We start from the raw sequence: 14,453 nt of genomic DNA on the forward strand, positions 1-14,453 counted from the left end.
ACGACGAGTCCGCGTCGACACCAAAGACTATGACACGTGAGTGAAAGTACAGGGAGGAGGAAGAGAAGTTCCAATAATGAAATAGAATAAAATAATTTATCGCTGACATTTAATTTATTTCAGGAAATTTATTAAAATCCGTAGGAGAAAATAGAATATTCCACTTACTATAGGCGATGAGTCATATATGATCTCTAAAAAGCATGAAATAAGATGTATGTATCTCTAAAGAGCGACGTTAACAGAAAACCCCTATATTATCGTACTTAAATAACAATCAATTATCGTATTTAGAAAACAATCTAATACCGCTAAATAAATAAATACATGAACTTTGAATATGAAAGGTGTTGACTAGTCTATTGATAAATATCCAATACCAATACCTTTAGGTAAATTATAATAAATTGGAAATTTTTAGTAGTACCCGGAAACTTTATATTAACAGCAAAGACATTGCTTTCGACTTTGGACAAAGTATGCACATTCCATCAAAGTAATCAATAAAATTAGGTTAACAGTTGCTCTAAATTTTGTTGGCAGTTTATAGGTATTCAACTATTGCTATATAAACTAATAAATAAAATCAATATAAATTTCATTGCTGACAACTTTTGTAATTTCCAACTTTCTTATAAAATACCTACTGTCTAAACTAAAAACTTTTACGTAATAATTATTATTACAAAGAAAATATTAACACAAACGATGAAATATTAAGTAAAAATAATGTTTTATTACAAATAATTATCCACATGTCTGTAAAAGAAGACATCGTAAAGGGTGTTTTGCTACTTCTGATTGGTAATGCATATAGCAGACGAATTTCTAGAACAAACACGTGGCCCCAAAAGAATACAGAATATAGGAATAAAATAAGATGAATTGGCCTATCGCATTACATTGGACTAAGTTGAAATATAATTCAACAGAAACTTTTGTAGATGAAGTTAATTTTTAATTTTCAAGCTTGGATATAATAGTTTTTTGGTTAACTGGCGGCTCATTTTTTAAGTAAAATGCGACGTAGCGGACATCTAGTGAGAGTTAGAAGAACTAAAAACAACAATATATATATATATATATATATATATATATATATATATATATATATATATATATATATATATATATATATATATATATATATATATATATACTTTTTATTTTTGGTAAAGCCTGCTCAGTTCTGCCAAAATAGTTTAACAAAATGATTATGAGTTCGATTTTATTCTGGGTGCAGTCCTAATGCATCTAAGTACTATAAAAAAATAGAAAATAAATACAATTCACTGTAATAGCTGGCAACATCTTGCCTACGCCTATCAAATGATCAACTATATTCCGAAGTTTTATATTTACTAAACAAAATAAATCTTTACCAAATTAAATAGGACAATCTTTGAAATTCCTTAAAGATTAGTACAATAGATTATGAATGCTATATCGAATCGCAAAAATAAGAGATTTTGAAAGTATTTTGCAAACCTTTACTGGTAACAAAAAGCAGACGAATAATGTTTTAACAGTATTATTATAAGTAAAACCGTGTTTGGTAGTATTTCTCATTTTACACCCAAGTACAGTAGAACACCAATGACGTAAAACACTTTCTTTTTAAGCTCTTCCAATAATTCTTTAGCCAATTTCGATACAAAAATACATTTGGCACATGGAATTTTAAACCAAAAAATATATGGTTAGAATACAAGATGGGCTATATTAATTTCTATTAATATTATTCATATATAATTAGATTATTCAAAATAACAATAATAATATAGATAATAATAGGCTACTCTTTAACAGTCAACCTTCCTAATGTAATCAACCAATGTGTTCACGTGAATGAGAGGTAGGCCTAGGCAATATAGGCCTACTTCAATACATCACTTGAATCACAAATTATAAAGTCGTAATTTTTTCCTGGCCTTCAGTCCACATGTTCACCCAAATTCAGACTTATATAATTGAATACTGGAGTCAAGAAAAGGAGAACAAGTTCAGCCTTAAATATTTGCTACAATACCATAATTTGTAGGCCTATACAAGGGATTTTGACGTAGGAAAAACCTATTTTTGGGTGAGATAGGCATGTCGTCCTGATGGAAAGTTCCTTTTGGCAACTTCTACGGTATAATATTTCAGCGAGTGATATTACAAGAGAATTACAGTTAGGTATCACGGGGTTCCATCCCCCGGAAACGACTATCCGAGGATATCGTGTAAAATAAGGGACGTATCCTAAGATAATCATAGATATCAGCACCCCAAACAGACCTTATTCAGATAATCCAGTATAATCCACTAAGAGGTAGGAAAGATAAGGAAGCATTACTCATCCTATCACCTTCGAGTGCCCCTATACGTCCCTGCCTCTCATTCCTTCGAAGGCACGTTTGCTACAGTGCGGTTGATTTTGTGGGCGCTTTTTTTCACAAGATTGAAGATTTTTTTTCCCGGTGATATGGCATCTTCCTCTTCGTCAAAGTTGAGTATTTACCCCTCTTTGCATTTATTTATGCTAATTTTAGTTTACTCCCTTCGGGGACATTAATTTTAGCTTTCGTTTGGAGGAAGCCAGAGAGTTTCGAGTCCTACTAGCATAGCGTCGGGCTTATCCCCGATTGCCTCTTAATTATCGTGTTTACTTAAAGTTTCACGTTAGCTAGTTTTTGTTTAGCTTTACAAAGCTAAGGACTCAATTTTATATATACAGTATTTACATTACGATTAGCATATATATATATATATATATATATATATATATATATATACACATATATATACCTACTGCAGACCTTGGACTTATTCACGCTTTTCCAACTAGGGTTACAGCTTAAGTTATGATAATAATAATAATAATAATAATAATAATAATAATAATAATAATAATTGGAAAGTTCTCTTCAAGGTGTATTGAAGCTTCTATCTCTCTGTCTATCTTTCTTTCATATCACACAATGAGTTGCAAGCAGAATAAGAGAGAGAGAGAGAGAGAGAGAGAGAGAGAGAGAGAGAGAGAGAGATAGTTTCTACTGTTTCACCTTGACTAGGATTTTTGCAGTTTGTATAACACTTGTGCAATTTTAAATCGAATTATTGTAGATAACATGAGTACCAACAAGAGTAAATTCTCTCTCTCTCTCTCTCTCTCTCTCTCTCTCTCTCTCTCTCTCAGACTTCGTTACTTAGAATGTACGAAATTGATAAAAGTGGCATTTATATATAACAAATTCTATTCGTTTTCAGATGAACGATGGTTTGGAAATAAGTAATATTGGCACAAGAAAAAAAATTTACAAACACTATACAGATTGTGTACGAAACCAACAACACGGAAATAACTCAGGCAATAAATAAAAATCATTAGCAAATATAATATGAAAACTCACAAGTCATGTATTGTAAATAAAGTAGTTTCACTGAAATGAACTAAGATTAGGCCTACACGTTACAAGCAACGATGTACCTTTTCAAGTTAAACCAAGAAGCGGAACTTTAGTAGTGTTCGTGATAACGATAGTGTAATTGCCCAGTGCTGCTATGGTAATGACGTTGAGAAACAAGAAGCCGTGTTAAAAGTAGCCTTGGACCCGAGTGAAATGATTCACGGTGCTAAAAAAAGAAAAAAAAAATAGCTGTAGGAGAAGACCTTTGTACAGTAGATTATATAAGTAGTGACGGAGTGCGAGTATTGTTATAGTTATATTGGAAAAGCATGATGCTATAAGCCCAAGGGCTCCAACAGGAAAAATAGCCCAGTGAGAAAATGAAATAATTAAACTGCAAGAGAAGTAATGAACAAATGAAATATTTTAAGAACAATAACGACATTAATATAATATTTCATTCATAAACTATAAAAACCTTAAAAAAACTAAAGGAAGATCAATAAGAGAGAATATTGGTATAGTTACTGCAGTAGTGCTGGTATTTGGGAAGCAGTAACAGCTGGAGCAGTAGCACTGGCAAAACTAGTAGCATTATAACAGTAAAATTAGGTATTTGTTACGATAACAGTAGAAGTAGTGACATTGACAAAAACAGCAGTAGGCCTATTGACAAATTCAGTCAAGAGTAGTTTGACTGACATAATAATAATAGTAGTAATAGACGTTTGTCTCATAAAAATATCAATAATACAATGATTTGAGAATGCTGATATAAAGGAAGTATTAATAGGCACAATATTCTATCTTATTCATCTTCCTTTAGTTTTTTAGGTTTTTAAAGTTTATGAATCAAATGTATTAATGTGGTTACTGTTCTTAAGATATTTCATTTGTTCATTACTTCTCTTGTAGTTTATTTGTTTCATTATTTCATTTTCTCACTGGGCTATTTTTCCTGTTGGAGCCCTTGGGCTTATAGCATCATGCTTTTCCAACTAGGGTTGTAACTTAGCAAGTAATAATAATAATAATAATGGTTGAGTAGTAGTAGTAGTAGTAGTAGTAATATGGAAGGTGTAACAGTAGCTTATAGGCTACCAAGAGGCATTAATGGTTACTTCCACTGTAGGCCTATACCCAATTCCCTAAAATCATTTTCAGATGAATCCATCTAATCAAAATACTCATCTACTTTTAAAATAACATTTAATATCATAATTCTTCACTATCGGCAACGCTGCAAAAACATTCATATAAGAAAAACATCCGAGGTAGTAAAGCAACAAAACATGTGTCTGTGATATCGACATCATGTCTTAAGTTACGCAACATATTTTGTGTAGAAAACAAACTACGAGTAGTTTTAATGAGCCAGTTATTGGCCTTTTCAGTAGCTATTTGAAGAAAACATAGTGTGAATACTTTTACCTTTAAAAAGGTTACTTCTTACTTATTGTTACAAGGACATCATTACCCAAAACAAATGTAGAAGTTTAATTCTCATGTCTGGTGTATAAACTAACATATAATGATAATAACAACAGTATTTACCAGTACTTATTCATAAATGAAGATCACCGACTCTCAGAGTAACATTACTTATTTTGAGTCATCGGAAGAAAATATTACCATTAATGTTACTTTCTCCGACTTTGTTGCGGTGAAGGTTATGTTTTATGTTTTTATAGGCTTTGTGTGTTTATGATTCGCATAACTCAAAAACTATTCGACCGAATCTCATGAAATTTGGTGGGATGATTGGCCATGATCCAAGGACAATTTGACTAGATTTTAGGAGTGATTGGGTCAGAAGGTCAAGGTCAAGGTCACGAAAAGCTAATAAAAAAGAATCACAAAACTCAAAAACAATTTGCCCGAATCTCATGAAATTTGGTGGGATGATTGGCCATGATCCAAGGACAATTTGACTAGATTTTAGGAGTGATTGGGTCAGAAGGTTAAGGTCAAGGTCACGAAAAGCTAATAAAAAAGAATCACAAAACTCAAAAACAATTTGCCCGAATCTCATGAAATTTGGTGGAATGATTGACCATGATCCAAGGGCAATTAGATTAGAATTTGGGAGTGACTGGGTCAGAAGGTTAAGGTCAAGGTCACGAAAAGGTAATAAAAAAATCACAAAACTCAAAAACTATTTGACCGAATCTCATGAAATTTGGTGGGATGATCGGCCATGATCCAAGGGCAATTAGATTATATTTTGGGAGTAACTGAATCGAAAGGTCAAGGCCAAGGTCACAAAAAGGTAAAAAAACGTCACTTTGCCATATCGTGGCCAATTTCCATCTGAAATGCACGAAACTAGTGCATAATGTACATGATTTGATTGCCTATCTTGAAATATACATGATATTGGTGAAGATATGCTCTCTACCTTGTGCCGTTCTAGTTTCTAATGAAAAATCTTTGTAGTCACAAGGCAGTCAATACAACCATAAATGAATTCAATGTTGTTATAACCTCGATGAATAATAATACCAAGACTTCTTATTTATAAGCTTTAATCACAGTTTTATATTTTTGATTCCCTGATCAGTATTTACAGTTACTTTACTTCCGCAAAAACTCAGCAACTTCTTCATTTCACTTGGTACGATTTAAAACATTGACATTTGTATATATGATCAGTATTTGATGTTATTTTCCTTAATTTTACATTATAGTTATGTGAATGAACAAGCAGTGCCTTAGAGTCGTCGAAGGTATAGGCGCACTAATGTAAATATTGTTAATGGAATAGTAACGATTGTAGCCAACATACCAAATGGTGTTGGCACACTGGTAATATTAGCAATGATAAAGTGGGACTCTTACAGTGGTTGATAATGAAATTTGTGAAATAGGTATAATAGCAGCAACAAGACAGTATAAAAATAGGTAGCAAATGTAGCAGTAATCATAGTGGAAAAAGCTGCCTCATTGTATGAGTACTCTATGTAGTAGTAGTAGTAGTAGTAGTAGTAGTAGTAGTAGTAGTAGTAGTAGTAGTAATGTCAGTTGTTCATTTTGGCAGTAGCAGGAGTATAGGTAGTAACAGTACTAAAATTAAACATTCAGTAAAGCATGGAAGCTTTAAAAATAGTGGGGTCATTGTAGTACCCTTTAAATACCCCCCTTTCAGGGATATGGTGTTTTTAGTAAGGAGGGGAGGCTGTTCTTAATTCATTTATAGTCAATTACAAGAATATTAACCGATGAAACTTCAATTTCCATGTAGACTCCGACTTTTACGTATAGAAATTAATGATATTTTGTCCTCGAATATCTCCTTTTTAACTATTTCATTGAGGTTTCGACTCAGCCAATGTTATCCTCAGCTAATAATCACCGGGACGTGTCTTATTTCTTCAATAAGGATGTCATAATATATACCATTGTCAGCTAACAATACAATTTGCCTAATAACAACATATACATTACAATGATGAAGCCTATTATACTATTAAACATAATGGTGCACATGAAGATGAACCATATTGGTAGGCCCTTTTATAAATTTGTTTGCATGGCAGCTTATTATAATGTCTATTGATATGTATTTAACAAGACGTTAAGCCATTACTAAACGTGACTGCACGACAGCTTTATATGTAAAGAATAAATGTGGCGACAATAGTTTTTTGTTCTTTTAAGAAGCCACTTCCATGAGGAGAAATGACTCATTAGTGATACACATACGTACATACATACATACATACAAACACATTGTTTGTAGGAATAGGAATGATTTGGTGTTGTAGCGTCATTGCCACTTTTCTAGTAGTATACCCAAGACCCAAGGATCCCCTGGAATTGTGGCATCGTTTTTTGCCCATAACTCCTTGAAGGATAATGCTAAGTTGTAACTGTGATAAATGGGAAGAATGTTGAACAATATATATATATATATATATATACATATATATATATATATATATACTGTATATATATATATATATATATATTATATATATATATATATATATATAGTCTATATATCTACATATGTATGTATATAAACAAATATCCTAGGTATATATATATATACATATATATATATACAGTATATATGTGTGTATGTATATATATATCTGTGTGTACAATATATATATATATATATATATATGTGTGTGTGTGTGTGTGTGTGTATTACTTAAATAATGCATTTGGGAAACATTCGCTATTGCCAATTTAGCCTGAGGTTAATGGAATTTTCCTACTTTTAAATTCAACAGCGAATAACCTTCAACGAGGAAGGTTTACTGGCTGAAGACATTAGAGACAGCTTAAACGTAAAGTAATCTTCTAACGTCTTTCAGCTTAAGCTTTGCAACGAGAGGAAAAAAAGTAAGTCTATTCTAAATCTAATATGAAAGATTCCAGAATGACCTAAATGGCCTAATGCCGTTGTATAAAAGTAAACTATGTCTATTCTTGTACATAATGTAATGCTTTTTACGTAAGTCTCTTTTTATAGTTTACTGTATATGTGTAAGAGCTATTCTGATGTAATTTAGTTACTGTTCTTAAAGTGTTTTATTTGAATTTTTCATTACTTCAGTTTTAGATTATTTATTACCTTATTTCCTTTCCTCACTGGGCTAGTTTTCTCTGTTGGAACGCTTGGGCTTATAGTATCCTGCTTTTCCAACTAGGATTATTGCTGAGTTAGTAATAATAATAATAATAATAATAATAATAATAATAATAATAATAATAAGGATGATGATGATGATGATGATGATGATGATATCAAAAAACGAAATAATTGAGCTACAGCTATTGTTATGTAAGGGTGAAACATCTCAATTTTAATGATACTGATATTATCAGTACACATATTTTTACATTCACGACACACCTAAAGAAAATGTATTGCAGATCACAACTGTTTGGAAATTCCCTGTATATCTGACTGCTAATAAGAATTATGATACCGTGTAAAAATATATTTCTTATCCTTAACTTAATTCTATTTTAAATTCCGTTGCAATGTACAGTATATGACGACGTGATTTTCATGGAAACATCGTGTCTAAAATAATCATTATCTTATATATTGAATATTTTTGATGTAAATACAGTATGAAAGTCGGAGAGAATAACCCACATATTTTCATGAGACGCCTTAAATAGGGGTATCAATATTATGTTGAAGGAATTATTTACAATTTAGTTGTTATAGTTCATGTCTGAAAAAGGAGTATGCTAACAATACATTTAACAAAATCCGGCTGATTTCATATCCTAATGGTAAATATATTCTCATTTTAGAAGAACATTTTCTGAACACACTCTCAAACTCACATGCATACATATACACACATACATCATACATATTCGCATATGCCTGTATAAATATTCACTACATACCAGAAAGGCAATACTAAAACTACATAAGATAGTGAGAAAATTCCGATTGAGAAATGACTTAGACAGGGAGACCCCATCTATCCTAAATTATTCATAGCATGCCTAGAAGAAAGTTTCTAAGAATTTATGATGGGAATATGTAGGAATTAACATTATGGGGAATACCTTAAAACCTTAAGATTTGCAGATGATAAGGTTCTATTTAGTGAATCATGCGAGGAACTGTAAAAGATGATATAAGATTTGAGTAGACGAGACAGAAATGTAGGACTGAAAATGAATAGGAGTAAAACTAAGATAATCCTTGATGAAAATGCAGAGATGAAATAAATAAAAAATGGAGGAGCCTCTAGATTGTTAATAATTACATACTTAGGACAGACAGTAAATGTTTCCCCATTACATAACACAAAATGAGATTATGAAACGTAAAATATCAGTTTCTCTAAAAAGACAAGTATCTAATCATATGGTCCTACCAGTATTAACGTGTGCATCAGAAACTTGGAGCCTTACTGAAGCCTTAGAACTAAAATACCTATGGAAAGAATAATGATGGGAATAACACTAATATACAAAAAGAGAAACTTAGATACAAGAGCAAAATAAAACAGAGGATATTCTAACATGTAAGAAAAAGAAATGGACATGGACAGGACATAATGAGAACGGCAGATAATAAATAGACAAAAAGAATGACATGGTCCCTTGAGATTGTAAACGAAGCATGGGAAGGAAAAGAAGACGATGGATTGATGAGCTAAGGATATTTGCGTTTATGGGTCTGGCATAGAACGACCATAAACAGACGCGAGTAGATGGACATGCCTGAGGTTTTTGTCCTGCAGTGGACTAACAACAGCTGATAATGATGATGATGAAATATAGGTATACACATATATATGTATACATATATACTTATTTACACATATATGTACATATGCAAACACACACACACACACACACACACACACACACATATATATATATATATATATATACACGCACAATCTCAACACTTTGAAAATATATGTAGCGATGAGTTTCTGTTCTTTTTGTAAGCCACTTCTATTAAGAAAAATGGTTTATTGGTCACTCGCATACTTATACATACATACACACACACATATATATATACATATATATATACAGTATATATATATATATATATATATATTTATATATATATATACACACACACACACATATATATATATATATATACACACATACATACTGTACATATTGTCCTCTCCATGTATTTTCTAAAACAAATAAATCCCAGACTTTCTGTGTCTTTACAAACACCACGAGCCTAAAACAACAGAAATAGTTGCAATGCGATATGCAAATTATTCATGAAACATAAATTAAACATTCAAAGTCATTGAAAAAGTTTTCGGATACCTTGGAATGACCCTGAGAAGCGGGCGTGATGTTCTTGACCTTGGATTGAGTAAACGGCATTTGTGTGTTCCAACCCATTGGTAATTGACTTCAGTTTGGTATAGTATTTATGTATGTTATTTATCAATATTAAAAATGTTATATCTAATATTTGTTAACTTTTAATATATAAGATGTTCTATATATCAGAAGTCATTTTTCAATGACGTCCACTTAGGGAAGGTTCTGTATTGTAATAGATTCTAGAAAATAAAATTGTTTTTGTGCTATATATATTCATTCATTAGTTGAATCATTTTAAAAGATGCAGATTGGAAGTTTCAGTGAAAAAATCGCAACTAACGAGAGAGAGAGAGAGAGAGAGAGAGAGAGAGAGAGAGAGAGCAGAGCAATCATTTATGAAATATGGGGTTGTATAGCACTGAATTTTTGAATTAACGACAGAGAGAGAGAGAGAGAGAGAGAGAGAGAGAGCAATCATTTATGAAATATGGGGTTGTATAACACACTGAAATATTTTAATTAACGAGAGAGAGAGAGAGAGAGAGAGAGAGAGAGAGAGATCAATCATTTATGAAATATGGGGTTGTATAACACTGAAATATTTGAATTAACGAGAGAGAGAGAGAGAGAGAGAGAGAGAGAGAGGAGAGAGAGAGAGAGAGAGATTTTCCACTACAGGTAAGGTTAGTTGAACACATGATCCATCCACCACCTAGCAGTTGGGTTCCAATCCCCGTCCGGTCAACAGCACACCTGTTGCTTCTCACCTGCCTGGCTTCTTCTTCTCTCTTTCTAGTCTTCCACGGCGTACCCTAACCCTGTAGCGTGTCTCCTGTGCCCGTCAGTGGGTTATACCCAAGGAAGCCTTTCACTTTAACACCGCCGCTTGTCTCCAAAGTTGCATCTTGGTTAAAAAAGCCAGTGTGGGGAGTTAGTGTGGAATGTTTATTCAAGTTATGAGTTGGTGTATCGTAGTTTAATACGTTTTTTACTGTTGATTATATGTGCAATTAACGTCATACCAGGAAATCAACGACAATGCCTTCCAAGAAGTATAATTTACAGCATATTCCGACCATATCACAGACGGTGCAGGTAAGCAGTGAAATAATTTTAGTTTTTATGTGAATGTTTGCAATGTAAAAGTTCAAGTAGACACGCACAAATTTACCCACACGTACACATGAAGTTAATCCCACATATGGCTACAATTCTGTACCTTTTATAAATGCTTTAATCTATAGACTTGCGTGCGCAATTATGTTTATATGCCATTCGCTGAACTCACACAATGCTATTAATTTATGCAACATCAACCATAAGAAAAGTAAAGAAAATGTCGAGACGGGTAGTGCTGACGAGATTGAAATAAAGATAATAATGGAAATATGGTGAAATTAATGGAGATCCACCAAGATATTTTTTATGAAAAAGACCATAAAGAGTAAGAGGGCTCCATAAGACTGGCCCAAAGCCACAACGGGTAACTCGTAGCTTGTAGGTCTTTTATTATTCAAGTTGGATAAGGTTCTATGGAAAGCGTCCCCCCCCCCCCTTTTTTTTTTTACAAGGCTGCTTGGGGCAATTTATGGTATATGTTTTTATTATTCTATTATGGCGCATGCTTTCATGCTTTTAAATTCTATTATGGTTAAAGTTCTTCATCGAAGACTATTTCGGAATCCATGGAATCTCCGTCAGAAATAGTTAGTTACTATCACGTCTATTCCTAACTGCCTAAATCGACCATGGTGGAGAAGATGCTATGGACGATAATTGGAAGGAAAAGAATCCCACAAAAAAACGGTGAAGCCCTGGACGGGCCAAGGACGCGAAGACGCGAAGGGATAGTCCGGTCACCTCCCCATAACCAGGGATTCCACAACGTCACCGTAACCCACCCGAGGACTCGTCCCTCCAGGTGGTACTTTGTTCCCTTCCACCCTACCTGACTACTACAGGAACCTGTTTGACTACTTTCTTATTTCGTTTCCATAGTTCTACTTCGGTTATGTTTTCGATTACGTCTTAGTTGTCCTGCTTCTCCTCGTCAAAGTGGTTTTTTGCGTTGAATTTGTTCTTTTGCTGCATGATATCTATAGTTAGATTTTAGTTTGAAGTGGTGATAGATAGAGTTAGATTTCAGTTTCAAGTCATAATAGCTATGGTTAGATTTTAGTTTCAAGTCATGATAGCTATGGTTAGACTTTAGTTTCTAGTCATGATAGTTATGGTTAGATTTTAGTTTGAAATGGTGATAGATAGAGTTAGATTTTAGTTTCAAGTAATGATAGCTATAGTTAGATTTTAGTTTTAAGTGGAGATAGCTATAGTTAGATTTTAGTTTCAATTGGTGATATCTATTGTTAGATTTTACTTTCAAATGGTGATAACTATAGTTAAATATTTCTACCAAGTGGTGATAGCTATAGTTAGATTTTAGTTTCAAGTCATGATAGCTATAATTAGATTTTAGTTTCAAGTGGAGATAGCTATGGTTAGATCTTAGTTTCAATTGGTGATATCTATTGTTAGATTTTACTTTCAAATGGTGATAACTATAGTTAAATATTACTATCAAGTGGTGATATCTATAGTTAGATTTTAGTTGCAAGTGGTGATATACCTTATTAGATTTTAGTTTCAAATGGTATATATCTATAGATAGATTTTAGTTTCAAGTGGTAATAATTATAGTTAGATATCATTATCAAGTGGTGATATCTATACTGTAGTTGGATTTTAGTTGCAAGTCGTGATGGCTATAGTTAGATATTACTTTCAAATGGAATTATCTATTGTTAGAGTTTACTTTCAAATGGTGATAACTATAGTTAAATATTACTACCAAGTGGTGATATCTATAGTTAGATCTTAGTTGCAAGTGGTAATAATTATAGTTAGATATTATTATCAAGTGGGGATATCTATAGTTAGATTATAGTTGCAAGTCGTGGTAATTATAGTTAGATATTACTTTCAAATGGTGTTATCTATTGTTAGAGTTTACTTTCAATTGGTGATAACTATAGTTAAATATTACTATCAAGTGGAGATATCTATAGTTAGATTTTAGTTGTAATTAGTGATAACTATAGTTAGAATTTACTATCAAGTTATGATATCTATAATTATTTTAGTTTCAAGTAGGGATTGTATAGTTAGATTCTGCCTTCAAAAGTTGATATCTATAGTTAGATTTTAGTTTCAAGAGGTATTGATGTAGTTAGATTTTGCTTTTAAGTGTTATCTACAGTTACACTTTACCTTCCAGTAATACCTACAATTAGATTTTATTCTTTAGCGATGATATCAAAAGTTAGACATTAGGATTTAGTAATGTCTTCAGATAGAATTTAATTGCAACGATGATATTTTCTGTTGATATGGAGACATTAAAGATTATGAAATATGAAGATTAATATTCTTGGTACTAGTCGCCTAATTCTATGACAGATGCATTATATATATATATATATATATATATATATATATTTATATACTGTGGTTCGACATATAACTCTTCAAGAGAGATCTTCTGTTTATTTTAACGCAAACGATCAATTTTGATCGCGAGATTAAAACTTTTACAATATAAATAAGATGGTATTTTCTTACAAAAACGTGCGTAACAGGATATTATAGTTATTTATTATTACTTGCTAAGCTACAACCCTAGTTGGAAAAGCAGGATGCTATAAGCCCAGGGGCCCAAACAGGGAAAATAACCCAGCTAAGAAAGGAAACAAGGAAAACTAAAATATTTCAAGAAGAGTAAGAACATTAAAATAGATATTTCCTATATAAATTATAAAAACTTTAACAAAACAAGAAGAGAAATAACTAACCCAAGACAGTGGAAGACCATGATACAGTGGCTTTGAAAAAATATAATGAATAAGACATGTGAAAACAAGTTTTAAAATCATTGTCGTTCTCCGTCAATTCTATAAACCGATAGAATTAAAATGTAAATGGTCAGTTTTTTTTTTTTTTTACAGAAAATTTTTAACAGAGTCGTCTAGAAAGCTTTAAAAGAAGATTACAGATAAACCATTCTTATAAACGTTTCATAATAATCAATACTAGTTTAAATTACTATGCACAAAAGTACTCTTCCCTAGAAATTGATGAAAGGCCAGACTTGAACTTCTTCCCTGTTGACTGAACCAGACGCCCGTGTTGTTCAGGTGTCTCATTGGTCAACGGCTTAAAATCCTTCAAGGAAGAATCTTCCCCTTTTAGTAACATTGGTGTTATCACAATTGAGATGAT

At 32.1% G+C, this 14,453-nt stretch overlaps 1 protein-coding gene across 1 annotated transcript in view; it reads left to right on the forward strand.

Moving 5' to 3' along the window:
• Window positions 1–10,903: 10,903 nt before the first annotated feature.
• The window catches only part of LOC137615422 (sodium-dependent nutrient amino acid transporter 1-like), a 74,129-nt gene continuing 70,579 nt past the window's right edge, over window positions 10,904–14,453 (forward strand). Inside the window, exon 1 of the mRNA XM_068345292.1 lies at window positions 10,904–11,273. Coding sequence (XP_068201393.1) covers window positions 11,217–11,273 — 57 coding nt within the window. The 5' untranslated portion in view covers window positions 10,904–11,216. The remainder of the gene's footprint in view (window positions 11,274–14,453) is intronic.

This window comes from Palaemon carinicauda, chromosome 21 (assembly GCF_036898095.1).
Source record: "Palaemon carinicauda isolate YSFRI2023 chromosome 21, ASM3689809v2, whole genome shotgun sequence".
Lineage (NCBI taxonomy): Eukaryota > Metazoa > Arthropoda > Malacostraca > Decapoda > Palaemonidae > Palaemon > Palaemon carinicauda.